The 22,140-nt window shown below is 31.8% G+C and overlaps 3 protein-coding genes and 1 long non-coding RNA gene across 6 annotated transcripts; all 4 read right to left on the bottom strand.

Moving 5' to 3' along the window:
• Positions 1-117: 117 nt before the first annotated feature.
• LOC104785559 (calcium-dependent protein kinase 20) lies at positions 118-3,246 on the bottom strand. Its single transcript, XM_010510799.2, has 7 exons — positions 1,964-3,246; positions 1,716-1,859; positions 1,486-1,638; positions 1,274-1,389; positions 966-1,133; positions 655-879; positions 118-561 (listed from the first exon to the last, which is right to left on the bottom strand). The coding sequence occupies exons 1-7, from the start codon at positions 2,841-2,843 to the stop codon at positions 481-483; spliced, it is 1,767 nt and encodes a 588-aa protein (XP_010509101.1). The 5' UTR covers positions 2,844-3,246; the 3' UTR covers positions 118-480.
• A 692-nt stretch (positions 3,247-3,938) lies between these two features.
• Positions 3,939-5,615, bottom strand: LOC147943278 (putative inactive histone-lysine N-methyltransferase SUVR1). Its single transcript, XM_087452763.1, has 4 exons — positions 5,355-5,615; positions 4,402-4,625; positions 4,167-4,314; positions 3,939-4,043 (listed from the first exon to the last, which is right to left on the bottom strand). The coding sequence occupies exons 1-4, from the start codon at positions 5,613-5,615 to the stop codon at positions 3,939-3,941; spliced, it is 738 nt and encodes a 245-aa protein (XP_087308889.1).
• Positions 5,616-6,385: 770 nt separating this feature from the next.
• On the bottom strand, positions 6,386-7,459 carry LOC104788903 (uncharacterized). Its single transcript, XR_015598330.1, has 2 exons — positions 6,842-7,459; positions 6,386-6,744 (listed from the first exon to the last, which is right to left on the bottom strand). It is a non-coding gene; the product is annotated as an uncharacterized LOC104788903 (long non-coding RNA).
• Positions 7,460-8,506: 1,047 nt separating this feature from the next.
• LOC104785557 (putative E3 ubiquitin-protein ligase BAH1-like) lies at positions 8,507-15,730 on the bottom strand. 3 transcript variants are annotated; one of them, XM_087513130.1, is made up of 7 exons: positions 15,527-15,730; positions 10,529-10,766; positions 9,933-10,177; positions 9,607-9,861; positions 9,357-9,494; positions 9,222-9,280; positions 8,507-8,868 (listed from the first exon to the last, which is right to left on the bottom strand). In XM_087513130.1, the coding sequence occupies exons 2-7, from the start codon at positions 10,731-10,733 to the stop codon at positions 8,763-8,765; spliced, it is 1,008 nt and encodes a 335-aa protein (XP_087369256.1). In that variant the 5' UTR covers positions 10,734-10,766; positions 15,527-15,730; the 3' UTR covers positions 8,507-8,762. The 3 variants fall into 3 exon arrangements, with proteins under 3 accessions (XP_087369256.1, XP_010509097.1, XP_087369257.1); XM_010510795.3 differs by lacking the exon at positions 15,527-15,730 and adding an exon at positions 11,003-11,237; XM_087513131.1 differs by lacking the exon at positions 15,527-15,730 and having other exon boundaries at positions 10,392-10,534.
• Between the last annotated feature and the right edge of the window lie 6,410 nt (positions 15,731-22,140).

Genomic DNA, 22,140 nt, shown 5'->3' with positions numbered 1-22,140 from the left:
AGATTATCAAGTGTTTAATTTTTTTTTTCTATTTTTTATTTATTTAGGGAATTTGCACTTTGGTTATAAATGATATATACTGTATAAGAAGATAAAGTATATTAGAAAACAACTCACTGTATAAAAAAACTGAAACATTGATCATAGTGTGAAAGATAAAACAACATCTCTAGAGTTTCATTACTTTATAGAGTTTTTTACATTGACCTACTAAAGATATAACAACGACAAAGAATATTTTTTGGTATCTTTCATGATGTAACCTGTAGAATATCTTTCTCCTACTTGACTGGCACACGAGGGAGAGAGTTAAGAGATGAGAAACTTGTATATACAAAAAAATGCGGAATACATGTGGATACAACCTGCTCGAAGAAAACTAATGCAAGCTATCCAGACACATATGTATCCACAAAAGAATAATTGTGCTTTAGAAAACAAAAAAAGAGTGGTGGAATTTGGGGTCATTTTTTTGTTTCTTCAACTCACCTTTAACCCCATTTTTCCAAAACCAGTGTCTTGCATCATGTCCACGAACTCGCTGTAATCTATTCTTCCATCCTGATCAATAACAATATATAACACTATATTAACCAATGCTTGCAAGTAACTATAGCAAAGCAATGTAGCAATTGAAGATGAAACTAATTTTACGTTGTCCTTATCAACTTCGCGTAAAATATCGTCTAAATGAACGTCCGCTAAGCCAAATTGCTTGCAAGCTTGTTGGAGCTCGTCTCTGGTTATATAACCACTTCCATCTTGGTCAAAGTAAGAGAAAGCTGTGAACAAATGGTCTTCTTTCTCTATTTTGTTTAAATGCACCATCGCTGCTATAAACTCTCCATAGTCTATAGTCCCACTGTTATCTATATCAGCCTGGAATGTTCAATTTTCCATATTGTCATACATCAAACCGATCATATAGTACTAAAAGGTATAGTTAAGTAGGGAAGTGTTCTTACTGCTTGCATTAATCCTAATATTTCTGAATCTTTAAGGTTAGCACCAACTCTGTCCAAACCTTTTTTGAGTTCTTCCAGAGTGATGTGTCCGCTATTATCTGTATCTATCATCTTAAACATTTCTTTCAATCCTGCTATCTCTTCCTCTGACAAGCTGTCTGCTATTACCTGAATCAATACATATTCAGTATAAAAGTGTTTTTATTTAGTCATTATGTACAAATCTATATAAAGATGCATATATCATTCAATCTCTATCTGCGCATATAATTTGGTTTAGTTGATAGAAACATATTTAAAATGTTTACCTTGATAGCAATTTTCTTGAGCTTGTTCATGGCTGAAAACTGTTTCAAACGACTTAGGACAGCAGAATCAAGAGGTTTATCGAGAGCAACACCGTCCACTCGTGCCCAAGGATGACCTGCAACATAGATTTAACATTTTACGAATCAATATAGGTAGCTCTGTGCTTATTTTTGTCAAAAGATACAACTTATACGAAAACAAGAACACTAACATAGAACTTCATGAGCTGTCATTCGTTTCTTAGGATCTCTGATAAGCATCCGCCGTACCAAATCTTTTGCGCTTTCGGATACACTAGGCCATGGTTCTGATATAAAGTCAAGATCACCTTTCAAAACCTGCTCGAAGATGCCTTGTTCCGTTTCTGACATATAACATTCAATCAGTCTCTGCCATCGAAACATACTTGAACCATGAATCCAAATTTAAACTGTCTCTTACCATCCCAAAACGGAGGAACACCGCTTAGTAAGATGTATATAATAACTCCAGCACTCCAAACATCACATTCATGACTATAATGCTTCCTTAAAACTTCCGGAGCCACATAATAAGGGCTCCCAACTACATCAGTGAATGTTTCTCCTGTAACCACAACATGTGTAGTCAACAATGAATCATTGATCCACATCACTCTGCACAATGTATATGAGACCTATTACAAGTAGCCTTGGGGATATTAACTATACCTGGTTTAAAGAAAACAGAGAGACCAAAATCAATAGTCTTGAGAGCAGCTTCTTCATCTCCACTAACAAACAAGAAGTTCTCAGGCTTAAGATCACGGTGCATCACACCAAGAGAATGACAAGCTTCTATAACACCAACAATGATCCTAGCAAGCTCAGCAGCTTTTCTTTCCGTATAGTGACCTCTCTGTATAATCCTATCAAATAACTCTCCACCTGCACAAATCTCCATCACAACATGAACAGCTACTGCATCCTCATACGCACCAACGATCTGAATCACGTTTGGATGACCAGACAAATGATGCATTATCTGAATCTCTCTTCTCACATCTTCAACATCCTCAGGCGTCGTTAGTTTCCTCTTGGCTATCGTTTTGCAAGCGAGCTCTTTACCTGTCTTCTTATCCACGCAAAGAAACGTTGTTCCAAATTGTCCTTGACCTAATTTTCTCCCAACACTATAAATATCTTTGAGGTTCTCTGTTTTTCTCCCAAGAACTGATTCTATTTGTAGACCTGCGCTTGCCATACGTTTCATGTGCGCTTCTTTCTTCTGCGGTTTCGAATTCTTATCTTCTTCGACAGCTTTGTTCTCTGGTGGGATAGGTTTTGGTGGTGCTTCTTCGTTTGCCATTTTCACCGGTGGTGGTGGCGTGCTAGGGGTTGGCAACGTGGCTGGTGCTGAATCCACGGCTGCACCTCTATTTTGATTACTCTCGTCGCCCCCATTAACGCTCTTATCGTTTGTTTTTCGACTGCTCTCGTCCTTGCTGCTCTTAAGGCTATCGTCTGGTTTCTGATTCCTCCACACAGCAGCACTAACGGATTGTAAGAATCCATTAGCGTTTAGATTCGGACCCACGCATGTGTTTCCCATTCAGACAATTTAACCCTAAATCACAAAACCTAATTTTTGCTTTTTCTCTCTTCTCTCTGTTTTAGATCATCTATTACGTACCTCTCCGACACGGAAAACACAAGTTAGTCATTAGCGCCATTAACGTCAAAGACGAATCCATGTCTAAGTTTACTGTGTCTTCAAAATCGACACAGCTCTCGGAGAAACCTGAGGTAATGAATCGACCACCTATTCGGTCGCAGCTATCTTCTTCTGCACGTTTTCTGGAAGCGAAACTGTCGAGAAACACCGTGGGATTGTGAAATTTTGGTCGAAGGATTTGCTTCCGAGAAGATCTGTTGAGAAGAAGGAACGAGAGAGAATAAGGAATTGATTCTGGCATGGCCGTCCATTTTTACGTGAAAATATGGAAAGTTTTTACAGAGCCCAATTTTAGAAGAGGACTCACTTTTTTAACCTTAAACAATTAATTAAATTGTTTTTTATTTTTAATATACAACGTTGAGTGATGATTATATAGTAGAAGAAAGAATTGCAAAAGGACATGTAATTAATAAATAGTTTCATTTTTACGTGCATACAGTATGTGTTCTCTATTCGAGGAAGTGGTCAGGTTAATTATGGTGACAAAATTGATTGGGAGAGTTGGAATGGAAGCACATGGAATTATATTTTAATAAATAAAATCGGTGAATAAATTGAAATATTGGTTTGCTAGCAAACGATAGATGGAGACAAATCTTAAATCATAGTTAATTAATACATAAAATTCAGATTAGCCAAACTTCTACTAATTAAATGAAAGTGACAAGACCTCAAGTTATGCAGAGTTTGATCTCACAATAACCAACTTAGCTTTTTGTTCAACCTAAAAAATCAACTGACCGGGACCGGTTTGTTAACTAAGAGAGAGTCCGAGTCACCAGAAATACATAGGTCTCATGTCATTTTTCTTCTTCATTATCCTCTCAGGCTCTGTTTATTATCTGCTTGGTCCCTGAAACATAACAAAAGTCAAAACATTCTACGACTGTGAGATGCAGAATTGATATTACTCAGTCCCATGTAAAAAAGAACCAACAAACTCTAGTAGAATCTTCTGAGTTCTGATGATCACTTACTCTTTGATCGCTTCATGTTCCTGCAGAATCTGCTACCACACAGACATTTAAAGGGTTTCATCAGAGACTCATCATCGTTGAAGTCAATGCCATAATCCTGAGAATGTGATCAAGTCCATAATTCACATCAGATCAAAGTATATACAAAGATATCTGTATATACAATCGTTTTCATGGGTATAGAAACTTCTCCGCGTAAGATAATAATATGGTTACACACCCATGTGAGTTCTTCCATTGCCTCGATGTCTCTTGTTGTGAAAAATGCAAGCTGGAGAAGATTACAGTTATATAATTTCCACAAAACTGAAGAAACATATGAGAAAGAAGGTTTCCGGCACTGAATCATACATGATAGTAATGCTGATCTGGAGTCTCAACGTAAACTGGGATCTCGATCAAGTTTGCATCAAGAAAAGGTCAATTGTGTTATGTGTATTACCGCGAGCCATTACCTGTGGTTAAGGAACCTTGAGATATTTCCATAAGACGTCCCATCAAGACACAGAGCTTTGTCATCCTCTAACCATTCTTCAGAACCCCAGTGTGCATCCAATATCACAGGAAAACTGAGTTTATCTTCGAAGCTACGCTGGTATAGCTCTGGGATTGTCAATATCTCTCCAATGTACTCACAAATAAATGCCCCTTTAGGCAATTTCTCCAATGTCCTAAGGCCCTAACCTTTCCCATTTGGTGTGAAAAACACCTGACATGAAAAAGTGGAAACTAGTTGATTTCTATATCAAGATGAACGAACGTAACACACGAAAAAAAGTTGGTTAAGGTAATCTGTTTTTACCTGTAGTAGAACCTCTATAAATTAATACTCTTTAACTTAATACTCGCTATAAATTTTGATAAATTTTGACCGAAAGAATTTAATATGTTGTAAAGAATTAATACTCTTTATATTAATATGTAGTTTGCATATTCTTGAATTTTCATTCTTATTGGAGCTTATCTCTAATCATTTTCATTATCGTCTTCTCAAATCGCATAAAAAATTATGAAGAGTTCCAAATGCGATAATTACTTTTTATATGTAATTGGTTCTAAAATTACCGCAGTATCTTATTTGACTTCATCATTACCATGAATGATACTATTTCTTCTAAACTCTAAACTTCTAACATCTATCAGTTTTACCTAAACTCTAAACTTAGCAATTACGATAGACAAGATTATAAATTCAGAAAATTCTTCAAAAATATGAATGATAACAAAAATATCTTATTTTGTAATACAAAATTTTCAAAATTATTAAAATTAAAAATCTCTTCATAAATTAATAAAATATTAATTTATCGATAAATTAAAACCTCTATAAATTAATAAAATTTCATGGTCCCGACCTTATTAATTTATAGAAGTTTTACTGTAATTTGTTGTGTATTCCTCTTTGTACCACTCGGTTACCACATCTTTTAGTGCAGCCACATTTGATCCAACACTCTTTAATGGCTTTCCTCTTCAAGTGCCCTTGACATGGTTCCACAATCTCTTTGTTTTTAGCTCTCTCCAGTGGGCACTCTTTACAGAATTTCAGCACCTGCTTCCTTTGGTCACACGCCTCAGAGATCCGAGCTTCCAAAAAATCCTCGTTAATTACGCCATCTGCTGTGTACGCAAACCCGTTATCAACAGCAATTGCACAGTTGCAAGGCATTGCTGAAACCAAGCAATCTTCGATACAAAATCATCTACATATATAAAAATTATCTGATTGCTTGATACATTGATACATTGACTGTTTATATATGGCAACAAATTAGTCATTGTTTGGTTCTTTGATATATTGAATAGATATTAAGAAAAACTAAGCAAAACATATGCAAAATATAAGCAAAATATAAGCAAAAGTCCTTTTCAAGATATGTGGCCTTGGGCAAAAGTCCTTTTCAAGATACATGAGGCACGACACTGAATGTGGTGACGAGAGAGGAGAGGATGTAGTAAATGCAATCCACAAGGCTAAAAGTTTTGAATCCTTGTGTTTTTTTTCTTTCTCGGGGTTCAAAGAGCTTTGAATACACATAGGATAATTTCCATAATGACAATACAGTTAGAAGCAGGTAGAAAAGTTTAATGAATGGGAAGTATGATTGTACAGATAGATGGGCTAGAATCACAGAGGTTTTAATTTAGAAGAGGATTTTTCATTTATTTTTGAAAATTTTCTACTAAAAAATAAATAATGTTTTTGTTATAATTCACATTTTTTTTAAAAATAGCACAAAGTCCAAAGACATGTTGAGCCGGCCCTGCTCTAACCCTATAGGCCTATACCCTCCTCCTCTCTTCCTTAACGAAACAAACCGATTTAGAGAATGGTGGATCCACGTGAGGAGAAGGAGGGTCAGATGACATGGTTAAATAATAAAAATAAAAGTTTTGTAAGCTACTTTGAATATGATTGTTTGGCAAAACTGGTAAAAGTGCTCTTAAATGACCAGTGTTATTATGGCAAACGTGTGCCAATCTAGTCTTTTTTTTGACAATGTGTGCCAATCCAGTCTTTCTGACTATATACTGTATAAAATAAAATAAAGCTAAAACCGTATAGGAGAAAGGAAAAAAATAGGATGGAGTATAATATGTACAACTTGTGTGTAAGAGAAACGGTGACTTTTGATGGGTTTAGACTTTCACAAATTGTTTCGCCAAATCTGTTTTTGGCAAATACGTTTTTCGCTATTTTTTTTTGCGTACAAAAAAAATTTATGTAATTGTAATGTGGTCCTGTTTATGGCACACTAATTGGTTAACCAAGCTTTTGTCCATTCCTATACATAAAACTGCACCAAGAACACATTTGCACAAGTTAATAACGTTATGGTGGAAATTTTACTAGAACGAAAAAGAACAAAAATTGTTAAATATGTAAATGTAGACCTGATGAATGAGCATGAGGATAACGGCAGCATCACGCCATAGGGTCAAAAAATAGTTTGAGACGGGACTGACGTCAATTCAAATCGGTTAAGGTAGAAAAATATAATATACCCGAAGAGGGCATTTTTCTTGTGGTAAGGAATGGTAGAGAGAAGCGTGTCGTCGATATCAAAGATCCAAGCGTCCATACCATCACACTTAATCTTGCTACAACACATGCTCCCGAAATGAAGAATGACCTCATCAACAACGGCTGTCGCCACGTCATCCTTGTACTGCGATGAAGTCATGTAATCCTCACGTCATCCTTGTACTGCGATACACACTCCTGAGGCACCACATCAAAGTTTCTGATGTTGTTAAACTTCCACGTTGATCCTCCAGCTTTCACAGTACCCTTTCAAGTTCGTCTTCATCCCTGAAGAAACGGCACCGTTCTGGCTTGACGACGAACCTAGTCCTTTGAGTTTGTTCAAGATGTTCCAGTCACCAGCTGAGACGACTCCGACCAAGAGTGAGGCTAATGCTAGGGAAAGAAACATGGATCGGTCCATGTTTGAACGAAAAAAAAAAGAGTTTAATTTTTGGATCTTGAGATAGGTGATCACGAGCGTGTACAAATACAATAGAGAAGAAGAGTTGTATTAGTAGAAGAGTCAGAAGTGGACCTAGCTAGTAATAATAAAGGAAAATAGTTAATATCCAAATCTAAACCCATGTTTGTTTCATTAAATCATTTTTTTTTTTTGGTTTAGTTATATATTTTAGGGTTTCGTTTTATATCGTTGTCACCATATGATCGAACTTTACAAGTTTTTATTGGGGACAAAATTATGAAAGTTTAGCTTAATATGCGGGACAAAAAAAAAGAGAGAGAGAGAAAGATGGGGATAACGAAAGATAATCGCTAAGAAGTATATGATTGTATGAGCAATTGATCTCCTCGATTAGTGGCGATAGAATTGTCAAAAAGCATTACAAAATGTATCTAGATGTATAAGTATAATCTATTTGACTATCGGCACATACATGATACATACATAATGCAAGTATATGTCATCGGAAATTAATATATGAGAAAAAAAAAATTGAAGTTAAAGCGAGATGGATGATAATGATATAGTGTGGAATAGTTGTAGATGCAATCAAAATCAAACAACGGTATACTACTTACTTTTCTTAAGTTGAAATTAAACGATGCAATCAAATTTTTTTTGTTCAAATTAGGCATTGTTTTTATACTCTTTATCGACACCAAAATAAATAAATTATTTAAATAAATAAATTATTTATTATCTTTTTACATCGAATCATAAAAATAAGATTCATTCTTTCCAACGCAAATAGAGTAACATACGATCGAGTCTCACAATTTACATAAGCTAAAATGACACACAAAAGTTGTCTATTTTTCCAAAAAAAAAAAAAAAAAAAAAAAATAGTTTGGCCAAATGAAATCGAAAGGACAAGAGACATATATTGTCTCTTCTTGCAACAAAATTAGATTGTCAATTTCATTAAGTTCCTAAATTACTCTGACCATCATCATTTTCATTTACCCTTCTTGTTTAAATTTCATCATCATACTGTATAATTCATACAATATTAAAAATTGAATTCATCAAGTAATATAAACATTTATTGTAAATTAATAATCCCGGCATGTTTGAAAAACTATTAGTAGATATATAGGCAGTAACATCTTAAACATAAAAATATTCACGCACAACTTGTTATGTGTGCATCACCAAAGAAAAAAAGAAAAAAAACACATCTCCTGATGTTGACATTTCTTTATATCGAATCAGTAGATCCAAACTCCAGAGTACTATCTCCGGCATAGCAGAAATAAATAAAACTGTAGTTAGTTATTACTGTATTTTTTATTTTTTGGTCATCACTTTTCTCTTAAAACGAACAATTAGTAACCGATCATATACTTCGTCTGTTCGTTCCAAAACATCTTCGACTGCTTCACCATCTCAGACCGTTCACTAATCATCCTCTCCTTCCAATACTCTTTGTTTCTACAATAAATAAATAAAAAATGCATTCATCATATAATTTATAGTTTTAAAACACATACTCTCTCATTAATGATTCTTGCAATATTTGATTTCCATGAAAAAAAACTTTGAGCAATCTATCCCACCACAAGAAAACTATAGATAGTTATGGAAGTCTCAATCATAAAGAATTCAAAACTTTAAGCTTTTAGTAACTTGAAGTACAAAAATTCTACCAAAAAACTTCGTTTTCTAGTAACGTAATTAACAAATGATATTTTGTCAGGTAAATTTCACAATAGTCATCAGTTCAAAATTTATGGACACACATATATACTGATTTGGTGCTATCTAAAATTTGTGATTTGTCTCACCGTATCTTTAAGAGAAGATGCAGCTCGATCATGTGAACCGCTTCCGCGTAAACTCCAACCTACACCAAGTAACAATCAAGATCGACCTCATTTATAGTTAAATGGAAACAAAATGTTGCAAGAATCTAAACAAACCTCTCTACAGATGGGACATTTGGAATTATTTGGTGCTGCTTTGATGCCTTGGAAAATCATTACAGAAGCAGCCGAGCACGCACATGCTTTACAAAATATGTGGCCACACTTTAAAGCATAGGGATTGAATACCGTTTCCTGCCCAATTAATCCACAAACAAATAATTATAACTCCTCACCTCATGAGAGAAATGATATGAATAAGTAAACTACATTTTGTTTGTGTAAAAGGTAGAGTAAATTTTGTTACGAGGCAGATTGCGCAAGTTAGATCAAACTCAAGCTCTATTGAATTAGGCAGCATGAGTTGCATCATAGGTTGATCGTCGTTGAGATAATCACAGGAGACACGACCAAACGATGAGTTATTGAGGTTTTCAACTTTATCAAGACCAGAATTGAGATAAAAGGCTCCAAGTTCTATAAGCCAAGGTGAGTGCAAAAGCTCTATGCGCTCCGCTCGCATTTTCAACTTAAACTTCTTCCCATTCACTGAGCTATGCACCTGAAAACATTTTAAACCACCAGTTTTAAAGAGGTTGTATTTTTTCCCTTTCACATGCATTTACCTCTTACCTTGTCATATTTCTTGAGGATTTTACGGATGGCAATCGCATTCATGGTGATGTACTGAATCAAGATTTGACCTTCCTGGAGTAAAGCTTGTCTTTCGTCCATGAAGCATCTGCGTAGACTCATCATGTATCTCTGCATCCCAGTGGCTACATGAAGATGGAGAAGATGCCTCACTCTTGACCTGAAGCATCCCGCTATGTCAGAAGCTTCCTTCATCAGCTCCTCAAAGAACATCTCATCACACCCTGCATTGTAACACCATATCATTAACGTCAAGCACATAATTTTCAATAAAGAAAAAAACACACTCGACAACTTAACAATTTCACATAAATGAAAAAACATCTTAAATATCCTGTTAGGATCCCACATTGAAAATAACTAGAATATACCTAATATAAGATATATGAGATTTGAGATTTGAATTAGAAAGCATAAAACTTAACATGTTATTAGAACCTGATTTAAACAAGTAGAGTAATGTAAAAGAGACATGAACTTATCAACTCATTCTCAATTGGTCATCATCTTTTTTTTTTCTTTTTCTTTAAGCGTGACGACTATAAGGAAATTTAAGGGAGAGAAGTTATACATACAAGGGCACGATTGGCATTGGCATGAATCAGACAAAGAAGTAGTTGATGAGATGATGTGTTCATCATTAGATCTTGTGGAGTTACATGTCGTCTTGCATTTCTTCAACACTTTCTTGAGTTTCTTATATTCTACATGACGACATTTTTCCAAGAACCACTCCTCTTCTCCACGTAGATATTCCGTAAACGTCTCTCCAAACTTCATCTTCTCACATTACACACAAATCTCAATCTTATGCTGCAATATTAATATATGCCAATATGAGATACTTTCCAAACCGAGCAAATAAATTAAATCAGTTAGGGATGACAGATTTGATATTGGAAAACATTGAGGATAGTGAAATTGAGTACGCCTCAAAAGACTTATTTTTACATATAAAAACGAATTATTTGACTATTGCTTAGAAAGAAAAAGATCGTAAAAAAGAATATTAGAGGAGATCGAGATATTTAATTTAGAAGCCAATTTACCATTTCTCACGTCGAAATCTAGGAATCAATTCAGTTAATTAAGAACAGCATAATCAGGAAAATCGACAGGAGAGCTTTCGTGGATCAGGAAGACGATTAATGTAACTCTATTCGGAATTTTTATCACCAAAAAAAAAAAAAAAATCTATTGGGTATTGGACTCCTATTTTTAGGGTTTTGTTTTGCTTTTTCGGTATTTTTAGGGTTTTTGTTAAACAAACAAATATTTCAGCGAAGTTGCTTTGGTACCTCAATAGTTTCGTTTTAAACGGCATGCCACTTACGTGTTAGAAGAGTGCTAGATACCAAAAAAAGCGCGTCAGAATTTGATCCCATCACTGCTCCAACGAATTGTGACAATTGTCGAATAGTATATTTTACTTTAAATGGTTCCAAAAAAAAAAAAAAATAAGAAGGTAATTTTAGTCTGAACATGAAAGAATAATTAATTTTCCAAAGAATATAAGATATATGAATTTTATTTCGTTATGGTTTACGCATAATATATATGCCTATACGGTACGTCTTTTTTTTATGCAACAATTTTCAAATCATCTATATATGTAATTTGATTGTTTGATACATTGAGTATAGTTTACATCAAACTCTATATAAATATAAATTATAGGTGTGGTTGTTTATATATGACAGTAAATTAGTCATTTTTTTGGTTCTTTGAAATATTGAATAGATGTTGTCAAAAAAAAAAATATTGAATAGATATTAACAAAAAATAAGCAAAACATATGTAAAATATAAACAAAACATAAGAAAAATAGGAATAAAACATAAGTAAAATATTTGTGATTCTAGCTCAGCTACAGATTCAGGATCTTGGTATATTTTTTCATGTGTTTTTTTCTTTTGCTACACATTCTGTTCTTTAACTTCTTTGTTATATAACTAGCACATTAAATCTATTTTATGATGTTGGAGAGGGATTTTTGAATGTGGAGAAATCTGAATTCGAGGTGTGTAGGCGCCAATTGCGTTCTGGTCCTGCTAGTTTTCAATATTTTTTAGACATACAAACCATTCATCGGATATGTTTAAAATATTTCAGTTATATTGGAACAAAATGTTAAATTCAAAGTTATAACTAAGAGAGGTGTATTGAATTTGATATTTTAGGAGATTTGCTGAGATTTTAATATTTCAGAATTTTGGAAGATTTGGAGTGTTATTTTGGGAGATTTTAATATTAGCAGATTTTTTGAGATTTGGGTTTTGGGATTTGGTGAGATTTGGTGAGATTTGATTATAAATTTTTGGTGATTTTAGAATATAAAAAGGAAAGAAAAAAAGAAAAGAAAACAGCTTGATTCAACATCATGTGAAGAACTTCACTCTGATTAAACTCTTAACTTTGGAAGTCTGGGAAACAACGCATCACTTATTCACAATAAATATCTGTAACATAGATAAGTCAAAGAAGGTTGAGAGGAAGAGGCAAGTGTTGAGTTTATTATATATGTACACGGAGAAATGCAACTAGGAACGTGGTGATTGGAGTTAGGCTGCACCAAGTAACATCAAGTGGATATGTACCTAAGTTGAGTAGAGAATGGAATTAGCCGAGCATCGATGGATGGCCACTGTGGAGTATCCTCTTGAACATATCCATCCCAAAGGCTGAGTCCGATGAGCGAAACAAAACTTAACTTAATTCAACACTTTGACAACAAAATATCATGCTTCACTCATCTATGTTCGTGGGGATCATTGCACCTAAAGATAAGTCTTAACTGTCCATCGAGACATTATCCATAAGTAGAATCTCTAGAAAACAGTTTGATATGTGAATAAGTGGATACTAGCGTCCCTTGGGATAGTGATCTCAAAGGGCAGTAGATTACACCATCGTTAATAGGAGGAACATGGTCCTTCTTCTCATTCACGAATTTTATGATTTAGAATAAGACTTTTTGAAGGGATTGCTCAAGCAGTGTCCTACAAGAACTTCTCTCCTCAGACGCATCTACAGTTATTGGATTAGAACATGACAATCACTTTCCACTCTAATAGGCAAAAAAGAAGGGTAGTTATTTTTGGAGATAAGAGAGTTGTAAAATCATTAATCTTACCTCCAGGGTCCATAACTAGTTTAGAATGGTGGGACTTGCCGACTGGAGCCTTAGTGGGCTGTGAAGCACATTAAGACTGATGTACCATTGTTCTAGGGATGTCAAAATGGGTAACCTGACCCGATCCGATCCATACTCACATGGGTTCGAGATTTTTGTGGGCGGGTTCAATCCGACCCATTTATTATAATGGTTGAATTTATATACCCAAATTCAATAATATAAAACGTTATATGGGTTACCCATATATAAATAAACTAGAATTGGATTTTAATTTAAAATATTTCTTATCAATAGAAATTGTTGAGCTCAAATATAATCATTCCAACTTTTGAGTATAAAACTATATAAATACTAAACTTACTTTACTCAGTGATATACAACATACATATATATTTTTGAAGATAATATTTCTTTGTTATATCTATTTGCGATTTTACGTGGGATTTTATTCAAATTTTTTTATCAATAAGAATCATTGAATATGAATATATAATTTGAAAATTAAAAGATAAATCTATATAAATGACGTACTTATTTTACTAATCTATATATAACATATATTGTCTAGTGTCGCAATAATATTGTCGACAAAATTATGACCTATTATCTATAAAATAGTTCATTCCATATTCATATCCCATGAAAACATAAATTTTAAAAGTTCTAACGTCAATGTATCGTTGACCTAATTATGAAGACCATTTAAACATATCGATATCCTACATTAAATGCGAATATACAAAGTTTTATGAACAGTTTTAATGCTATGCCGTTAAAATAAGGTTGTCCAAATGCATCATCTGCCATAATAAAATTTCCGAATAAGTCAAGAATGCTTAAATGATGAAATGTTTAAACCCCACAATGAATATTTATTCACTAATCCAAGTTACATATTTTTCTAAAAAATATGTGATGTTAATTGCAGATGTTAATTTTGTGATGCAACCCTACCTTCGTCTACTAAAAAAACATAGTATACTCTATACCAAAATGAGTGATGCAGAACAAAAGATCGGATAGAAACAAAACATATATGGTTGTGGGGAACACGCATAATATATAACATAACTGTAGTTAGTGTGGATTCAATGGTATGAATTATGAAACAAAGCATAAATGGTGAAAGTTTTGAAACAACATTTTATAATAAATGGTGCAAAAAAATTGATTCTTATATTTTTTTTGAGTTAATTATGGGATAAGTATTTTTTTGGAAGGGTATTGTTTAATAGGGACTTTCTGTCCGTGATTATAAATTTAGGCTTTTTTTATTACTAAATGACAAAACTACCCTGCTCACGAACGACATCAACTCTTTCTCTCTCCATACTGCTGTTCTCTCTCGCCTCTCCCACAGTCGGATAAAAATTTCAGCACTTGAACTATTTTCAAAGAAGATACTTATTTGGATCTTTGTCCACGCCAGAAAAACCTTCAGAGAATATAGCTTTTCCTTATCTTCTATTCTCTCTCTCGCCTCTACTGAAATTGTTTTTTTTTTGTTTTTTCTTGGTCTCTACAATGAATAATGAAAATCGGCTGATGAGGAATCTAATCGATGATGGTGATGATGATAGTCGATGCTGGCAAGGTGTCGATGATGGAGTTGTTGTTGCCAATCATAAATATATAATTTTGAAATTTAGATTAGATCTGAAAACGTATTGGAGGTTTTGATTTACTTTGTAAACAATCACATAAAAAAATTGAGTTTGTTGTTATAGTTTCATAAAAAAAAAGTTCTTAATTGATTCGATCGTTGTCTAAAATTAGAACCCTTGGGTTCACAATACACTATCCCCTTAGGGTTTAGTTTTATTTATTCAAAACACAATCAATTGAACCCCTTGGATTTATTGGAGGAGATAGTGTTTTCAACGGAGATGTATTGTTAATCAGGGGTGAAGAAGATGGTGGTGATGGATTTGACGGAGATGGGTGTTATTGAAGCGAATCGATTAAAAGCAAGCAGAGAACGATGAAAATGATGCAGACTGCAGAGCACGAAGAAGATGATGCAGAGCAAGTTTAAGGGTAGAACTGTCATTTCGCGTGATAGAAAAGCCTAAATCCGCAAGTACGGATAGAAAGACTCTGTATGAAATTTTTTACGGCACAAAGCCCATTTGAACAATAACCCCATTTTCTTTTCATGAAATTTCTTACCGATCTGGTGAGTAGCACTAGGCAAGCACATTAGAATTCCCAATAAGTAAAGTTAAATTGTCAAGTAATCAGTTCTCGCACTAAAATTGGCATCATTACTTAGATGAAGTCTAAAATATGCCTTTTTACTAAAACTAGTTTTTTTTTAAATGTCTTTTTAGTTTTTACTGTGAACCCACGTACTGGTATATAAAACGATTAAAATAAATAATTCAACAAGAGTATGAATGAAGTTTCGAAAAAGGAAATATATATTCTAATTATATACCTTTTCTTAGTCGTAACAACATGCCTTTCACAAAAAGGTTTAACTGATGACTAGGATATGCTGCAAAGAATCATCAAGCTAGCCTCCACTTTTTCTTTTATATTAAACGAACCTCCGCTTTAAACGATGGCCCTTGGTATTGGAACTTCCACTAAATAGCAGAAAATAAGTAGATGTTAAGAAATTATGAGTGGGTTCCTGATCACTGAGACAAATCATGGGAGGCTATATAGACCATACTTAATGTTAAATTTCAATGATTGTATTGTAACCATATGTTATTTTGACATTGACAAACACAAATATGTAAGGAATCGAACTCTTTGTTCGTATGAAGAAATAATTGAAGAATTGAAGACATGCTATTCATTTTTAAGAAAATTAGATAACAAGAAAGAAGAAGAGTTTTTTTTTCTTTCTTTACCGACGTCAATCTCGCATTGGTTCATTTTTTTATGTTTTCCAGTATCAGAGTAGCTAATGCAAGATTAACGCTAAACATAAAAGAGACAAAAAAAAAATTCATGATTAGTATCGTTGGCAATCTCTTCTTTGAATATATCTTGCATAGTTGCATGTCTTTGCGAAGCCTTGCCTGTTATATTTATAGTCATGCTTTGCCTTTAATAAAAAAAATGCTGTTTAGCCACTCTGATTATTTACTGCATTTCTGTACCATTAAATATTTGTATTATCCTTTTACAATCTAATAAAGGTCTTAAGGTGTTTTAAAAAAAAGAAGCATACAACCTTATCAGATTAATATTTGGTATAACAGAGCAGTCTACGAACTTAGAAAACGAATATTAATGGTTTTTATATATATATTATTCATGGTTTCTTCGAGCTCCCTCTTTCGAATTTGTAACTGTAGTTTGATTTATTAATCTTTTATCTATATATACAAAGTTTATTCCATCTTTTAACCCAAAAAAGAGAGTATATATTTACTTTAATTTCTCGCTAGATATAATTAGTATAACTTATAAGTAGTTCAGTTTCAATAGTACTAATTTGGCCTAATTTCCCGAATAAAATATATATATAAAAAAATATACGATGCAGAATGAGAATCATGAAGCCGAATAATAGCTTTTTGTTACGAGGAAATCTGACTCCGTTAATCTTTCGATGCCACGAACGGTCGAAGAAGAGGCAACTTTGAGTTTAAAAGTAAGATTCTATACGCAAAAAGAGTTTGGATGTGTGAACTATCAGCGCTTTTCGCCCAACTCATACAAATGCGTATACGTAAGCATATAATAAAAGTTTTAGTATTTATTCCTGTTGAAAATGACGAACAATAATTCCCAACCAATAATATAGTAAAATTATCTGCCTCTATCAGTCCTTTTCAAATAATGATCTAACTACATTTTTTTCAGTCGTATTAGTTTTTTTTTTCTCAAAATGTTGAATTTAGTTGGTTTACTATTATTAGCCTAATGCCAAGGTTGGTCTGAAAGTCTTATTAAAGTTTTGGTGCAGTCCTCTATCATCACTACACATTATGCGTGTATTGTTGCCTACACTCGGTATTATGTGGCTACCCATCAACGTTTTCAAGGTTTATAAACGACTTATAAATTATTTTTAAATGTTTAAAATTAATAATTATTGTTTGAATTAAGTAATTTAGAAATTAGAGTTATGCTAAGGTGTAATATGATCAATAATGTAATGAAATTCATATGAGAATTTTTAAATAATTTTTTTAATCTCCTAAATTTTTAAATTTTTAATTATTTATACATGTGATACTTATGTCTGATTCATAAGAATCAGAAATAGGTTTCATAATTTTCCAATATTTTCTTTGGACTTTCAAAATTCTCCTAAAACAACGAAAAAGAAAACTAAAACTAAAAATTCCACACCTAATCTTCAAATTTTGATAACGTTGTTTGGACGGACGACTTTTAAAAATGGGCTTGATATGTAGTTGGCATTATTAGAGAATAAACTCGTTTGCGTCTACACTTTAACAACTAAGTATACTATTAATATACTTACGGTTTTGTCATGACAGATTACCTATGATTTCATAAAAATAAATTTGTTTGGACTTAAAAAGAAACTGATGAATTAGCTAGGAGGATCATTCATTGTTCATAAATAATTATGTGTACGCGAAGTCAAACACTAAGACAAAATAACAACATTACACTATTATTAAGGGTTTGTCATTACTCCGGCCACATGCACGCATCCGCCTTCCCTTTTTATTGGGCCGAACTCCGAAGGGTTGACCAAATCCCGTCATCTCTATCAATGCTGGCGCTAAATTATATGGGACACTAGAAAAGAACAAAAGAGAGGAAATAAACTAGTGGAGTATATTATTCATTCATTCAAATATCAGTTGGAGATAAACTTAGCTAGGTGTGGCCTAAAATATTTATATTTTCAAATGAATAAGTATTAAATATTTTCTTCTATCATTTTTCTTCTTCTATTTTATTCTTCTTATTTTATTTGTCTGTTATCAAATTCATCAAACCAAATCCCAAACGTTCAGTATATAATACTTCTTTCGTTTCAAAATATAAGATGTTTTAAACAAAGCACGCAGATTAAAAAGTTTTTACTTTTAACAAGTCCAACCAATCAAAAACAATACTGCATAATATAAAATACTAAACTAACCTAAAAGTTGTATTGAAATTTGAAAACATCTTATTATAAAACAAAAAAACTTCTCCAAAACATCTTATATTTTGAAACGGAAATAGTACATTATACACAACAAACCAAAAAAATATGTGTGTTTGTTGATATTGTACATATAATAGAGAATTATAGTAATATACATGCAGTACTATATGCTTAATGAATAGCATGTGATTGCATCTTAAAATGTAATTTTATACAATATACATACACCAACAACCCATATAGAAAAAATTAATAAAGTTATGCTTTCTATCGTAGAGTTTAGTTTCAAAAAAAAAAAAAAAACCATTGAAATATTGAGTATAATGTAGTAATCCTTTATTATAGAGTTTATCTATCAAAAATCAGTGTTTCGTACAGACAGTTTATCCAGACATAGGAGAAAATGGTCTGGCCACACAGTTTATGAGTCTATCAACAAAACAGACAAACATAATATTCAAAACATATTAATGATTTTTCTTTTGTTTTGTTTTTCTGGGTAAATCCAAATATCTTAATGATAAGAATCAAAATTTGATGATAAAAAGTAGTAGCCTATAAGTGTTTCCGGTCCTCATTCTATTAGTCGGACTTTTTTCTTAGGGGGATGATCTAATTTTAGTCGTAGACTTAAATAAAGTTTAATGTTTCAGAAATAAGACCAAAAGTATGTTTAAAGGACTATGATTTTTGACAAAAAAAAGAAAAAAGACTGAATTATAATCTAGTTATTTATGCTGACTCCCTTATTTAGACTTGTATATTGCATAGACTTTTGAAAAAAAAATGACTTATGGCTAAATTTTAGTTATATCCGTTTTTTCTTACTAGTTAGTAATGTGCAGAGTACTAATAGTTGTGTCCGTTTTCTCTAACCAATAATGGTATTCATGTGCGGTGCAGAGAATGGAATACATATATCATATTATCTTACTTAACTTAAGTAGTACTTAGTTTAAGCAAATCTGACATAAATAACAGTTGAAATACCCTATAAATATACGAAAATACTCCCAATGTGAAATAATTATGCATATGCGAAAAAAAATAAAAAAGAAGGCGCCCAATGTGAACGAAGGAGTTGTGGACTTAGAAGTCAGCTTTATAAGCAATAAGATCTCAACACATGGACGTAGCAAGTCAACACCAGCAAACATCACCATCTTTTCTCAACGTCGTGATAGATGAATGATAATAAGTCAAGCCATCAATTTAAAATTACTTTTTTGGTTGGTTAAGTCTTTGGCGGGAAGGCAAAAAGAAAGATACAATTAATAATATCGTCGGTCTCCTCATGAACTGATATAAACTTTCAACGTATCGAAATCTTATGGCCCTCTTCTTCTGGTGAATACCTTCCCTCACCAAGCTTTGCCGTAACATATAATCTATATCTTCACCTTTCAGTTTGTTGTTAATCTCAAACTATTCTCTTTTCATAAGTTTCTTTTTTGTTTGTTTTATAAAGTTTTTTTTATTTTTTATTTTGTCGTGAATAAATAAAAATTTAAACAACCAAAAAAAGGAATTCAGAGTGAAATACATATACGTATGTTAGCGTTAATAACATGAAAACTAGGATATATCCCGTGCTTAAAGCACGGATCAATATTTTTTAAAAAAACTTATAACATAATAAAATTATTGTTTTTTTAAATTATTTTGTTTGAGATAATATTTATTTTTAATTTTTATGTAAATCTATTAGTCTCTTTGAATACTAATTATTTTAGAATATTATAGTATTTTATTTTTGACGTATTATTACAGTTTTATATTGTTTAATTTGTTGTATTTGCATCATATTTTGTGAAATATAAAATAGTAATTTTAATATTATAATTGTGAGTAAATAAAAATTATTAATTTATCATCTATATAAATTTAGTTTTACCAACCCGCCAATGTGGAAATTAAAACACACATTTTCATAAATAGAGTAATATATCTTCGTTTAAAAAAATTCAAATCACAACATATGCAGAAAAATATGCATTTTATTAATTATAAGTATTATATGAAAGTTCTAAATAATTTGTAAATAAAATAAAATAAAGATGATAGGAGAATCATAATTTGAAATCTTCGAATTTAGTTATTAAAAATAATTGTATTGTATACTTGGATATAAAATCTTAGTTTTTAAAATTCTGATTGGTTTATATATTTAAAAAAAATATAATTAGTAATTTCGTCTATAATTTATTAGAGAGAGAAAATATTTTTTTTAGATTTTTTAATATTTGATATGTGAGTGTTTTTTATTTTTAATTTAATTATATTTATTTAAATTAGTTAATTAAGCTTAATTAATTTTTTTCTAATGGCAATTGAATGTAATTTTTTACACATTTTAAGATTAGTTTCATATTTGTACTTCTCAATTAATATAGTAGGATAAAATATCCGGAAAAAAAAATAAAAACAAAATTATAACAATTATCATTTTTATTATTATTATTATTATTATTCATTTTAGCTAAGCTTATTTGATACTGCCTCCGTGTTTACACTGAAAAGTGAGTGGTAACTTAGCAAACAAAGTTGACAAATTTCCAGTTGTAGAGTTTTGACAATTTTGAGTAGCAGTATAAATTCTGTAGCTAATTTCTTTAATTTTATAGGGAATTGGTTTTGCTAAAGATATAATATGTAGTCACTAGTAGTCGAAACTTTTCACATTGTCGAAACTTATTTTGTTTTCTTATCATACCAATTTCCCGATAGTGTGTCGCAGTTGGCCACCTATTGGTAGCTATTCTTTGGTGACACAATATTGTCATGAAAGTCTTCTCTTTTAGTATTTAACTTTGTCATCGAAATCTTGAGATCACGTTGTTGTTGTACGTTTTTGAGATCACAAATGCTAAAACTATATGTTAAAGAAATTATATTGTTATAGCAGCTGCGATTTTTTTTTGTTCCTGAATCATGATCACTTCTATAGTATGTCACAAATATTTCCAATTTATAAATGAAAAAGATGGTGTAGTATACATCCACCATGGATTTTTTTTTTTTTTTTTTCACGTGAAATACATGTATGAAACCTTTAAATTTTATTTTTGAGCTTTAATATTGAGAATTTGTTAAAAATGCCCCTTTTGATATACTCCTTTTCAAAAATACCCTTTTTCTGACCATTTTTATTTTTGTCCTCTTTTAATTTTTAATGACCATTTTACCCTTAGATGAAAATTTTTTATTCAATAAAAAGAAAAACAAAATTTTCCCGCCAAAAAATTTCCGACATATTTTCCCGCCAAAAATTTTTCGAAAAAATTTTCCCCCCAAAACTTTTTTTGTCAAAAATATTTTGTTAAAAAATTTCGACAAAAAAAAATTTCCCGCCAAAATTTTTCCCGCCAAAAAAAATTTACAAGGTTTTTAAAAGGTTTTATAAGGTTTCTACCTTATAAACACCTTGTAAAGGCTTTTACAAGATTTTTTAAAGAGTTTTAAAAGGTTTTTTAAACAATTTATAAACGCTTTTACAAGATTTTTAAAATGTTTTTAAAAGGTTTTAAAAGGTTTTTAAAAGGTTTTTAAAAGGTTTTCAAATGGTTTTTAAAAAGATTTTTAAAAGGTTTTTAAACACCTTGTAAACGCTTTTACAATGATTTTAAAAACCTTGTAAAAGTTTTTATAAGATTTTTAAAAGGTTTTTAAACACCTTGTAAATGCTTTTAAAAAGTTTTTAAAAGCGTTTATAAGGTGTTTAAAAACTTTTTAAAAGTATTTACAAGCTTTTTAAAAGCATTTACAAGGTTTTTAAAAGCGTTTACAATGTGTTTAAAAACTTTTTAAAAACCTTGTAAACGCTTTTAAAAGCTTTTTAAAAGCGTTTACAATGTTTTTAAAATGTATAAATTTCAATATTTTTGGCGGGAAAAATTTTCGATTTTGGCGGGAAAAAAAAATTTGGCGGGAAATTTTTGTGGCGGGAAAATATTTTCGAT

This window comes from Camelina sativa, chromosome 5, assembly GCF_030686135.1.
Source record: "Camelina sativa cultivar CO46 ecotype springtype chromosome 5, ASM3068613v1".
NCBI lineage: Eukaryota > Viridiplantae > Streptophyta > Magnoliopsida > Brassicales > Brassicaceae > Camelina > Camelina sativa.
The sequence above is the reverse complement of the archived record's forward strand: the minus strand, read 5'-3'. Positions and strand labels throughout refer to the sequence as shown.

Coding starts and splice junctions, on each gene's coding strand:
- LOC104785559 (XM_010510799.2), bottom strand. CDS start 2,843: ATGGGAAACACATGCGTGGGTCCGAATCTAAACGCTAATGGATTCTTA. Junction 1,390..1,485: donor GACAGCTCATGAAGTTCTAT/GTTAGTGTTCTT, acceptor TCTATGTTGCAG/GTCATCCTTGGGCACGAGTG. Junction 1,134..1,273: donor TCAAGAAAATTGCTATCAAG/GTAAACATTTTA, acceptor GTATTGATTCAG/GTAATAGCAGACAGCTTGTC.
- LOC147943278 (XM_087452763.1), bottom strand. CDS start 5,615: ATGCCTTGCAACTGTGCAATTGCTGTTGATAACGGGTTTGCGTACACA. Junction 4,315..4,401: donor TCAAGGTTCCTTAACCACAG/GTAATGGCTCGC, acceptor TTGAGACTCCAG/ATCAGCATTACTATCATGTA. Junction 4,044..4,166: donor CAATGGAAGAACTCACATGG/GTGTGTAACCAT, acceptor TCACATTCTCAG/GATTATGGCATTGACTTCAA.
- LOC104785557 (XM_087513130.1), bottom strand. CDS start 10,733: ATGAAGTTTGGAGAGACGTTTACGGAATATCTACGTGGAGAAGAGGAG. Junction 9,862..9,932: donor TCCTCAAGAAATATGACAAG/GTAAGAGGTAAA, acceptor AAATGTTTTCAG/GTGCATAGCTCAGTGAATGG. Junction 8,869..9,221: donor CATCTTCTCTTAAAGATACG/GTGAGACAAATC, acceptor TATTTATTGTAG/AAACAAAGAGTATTGGAAGG.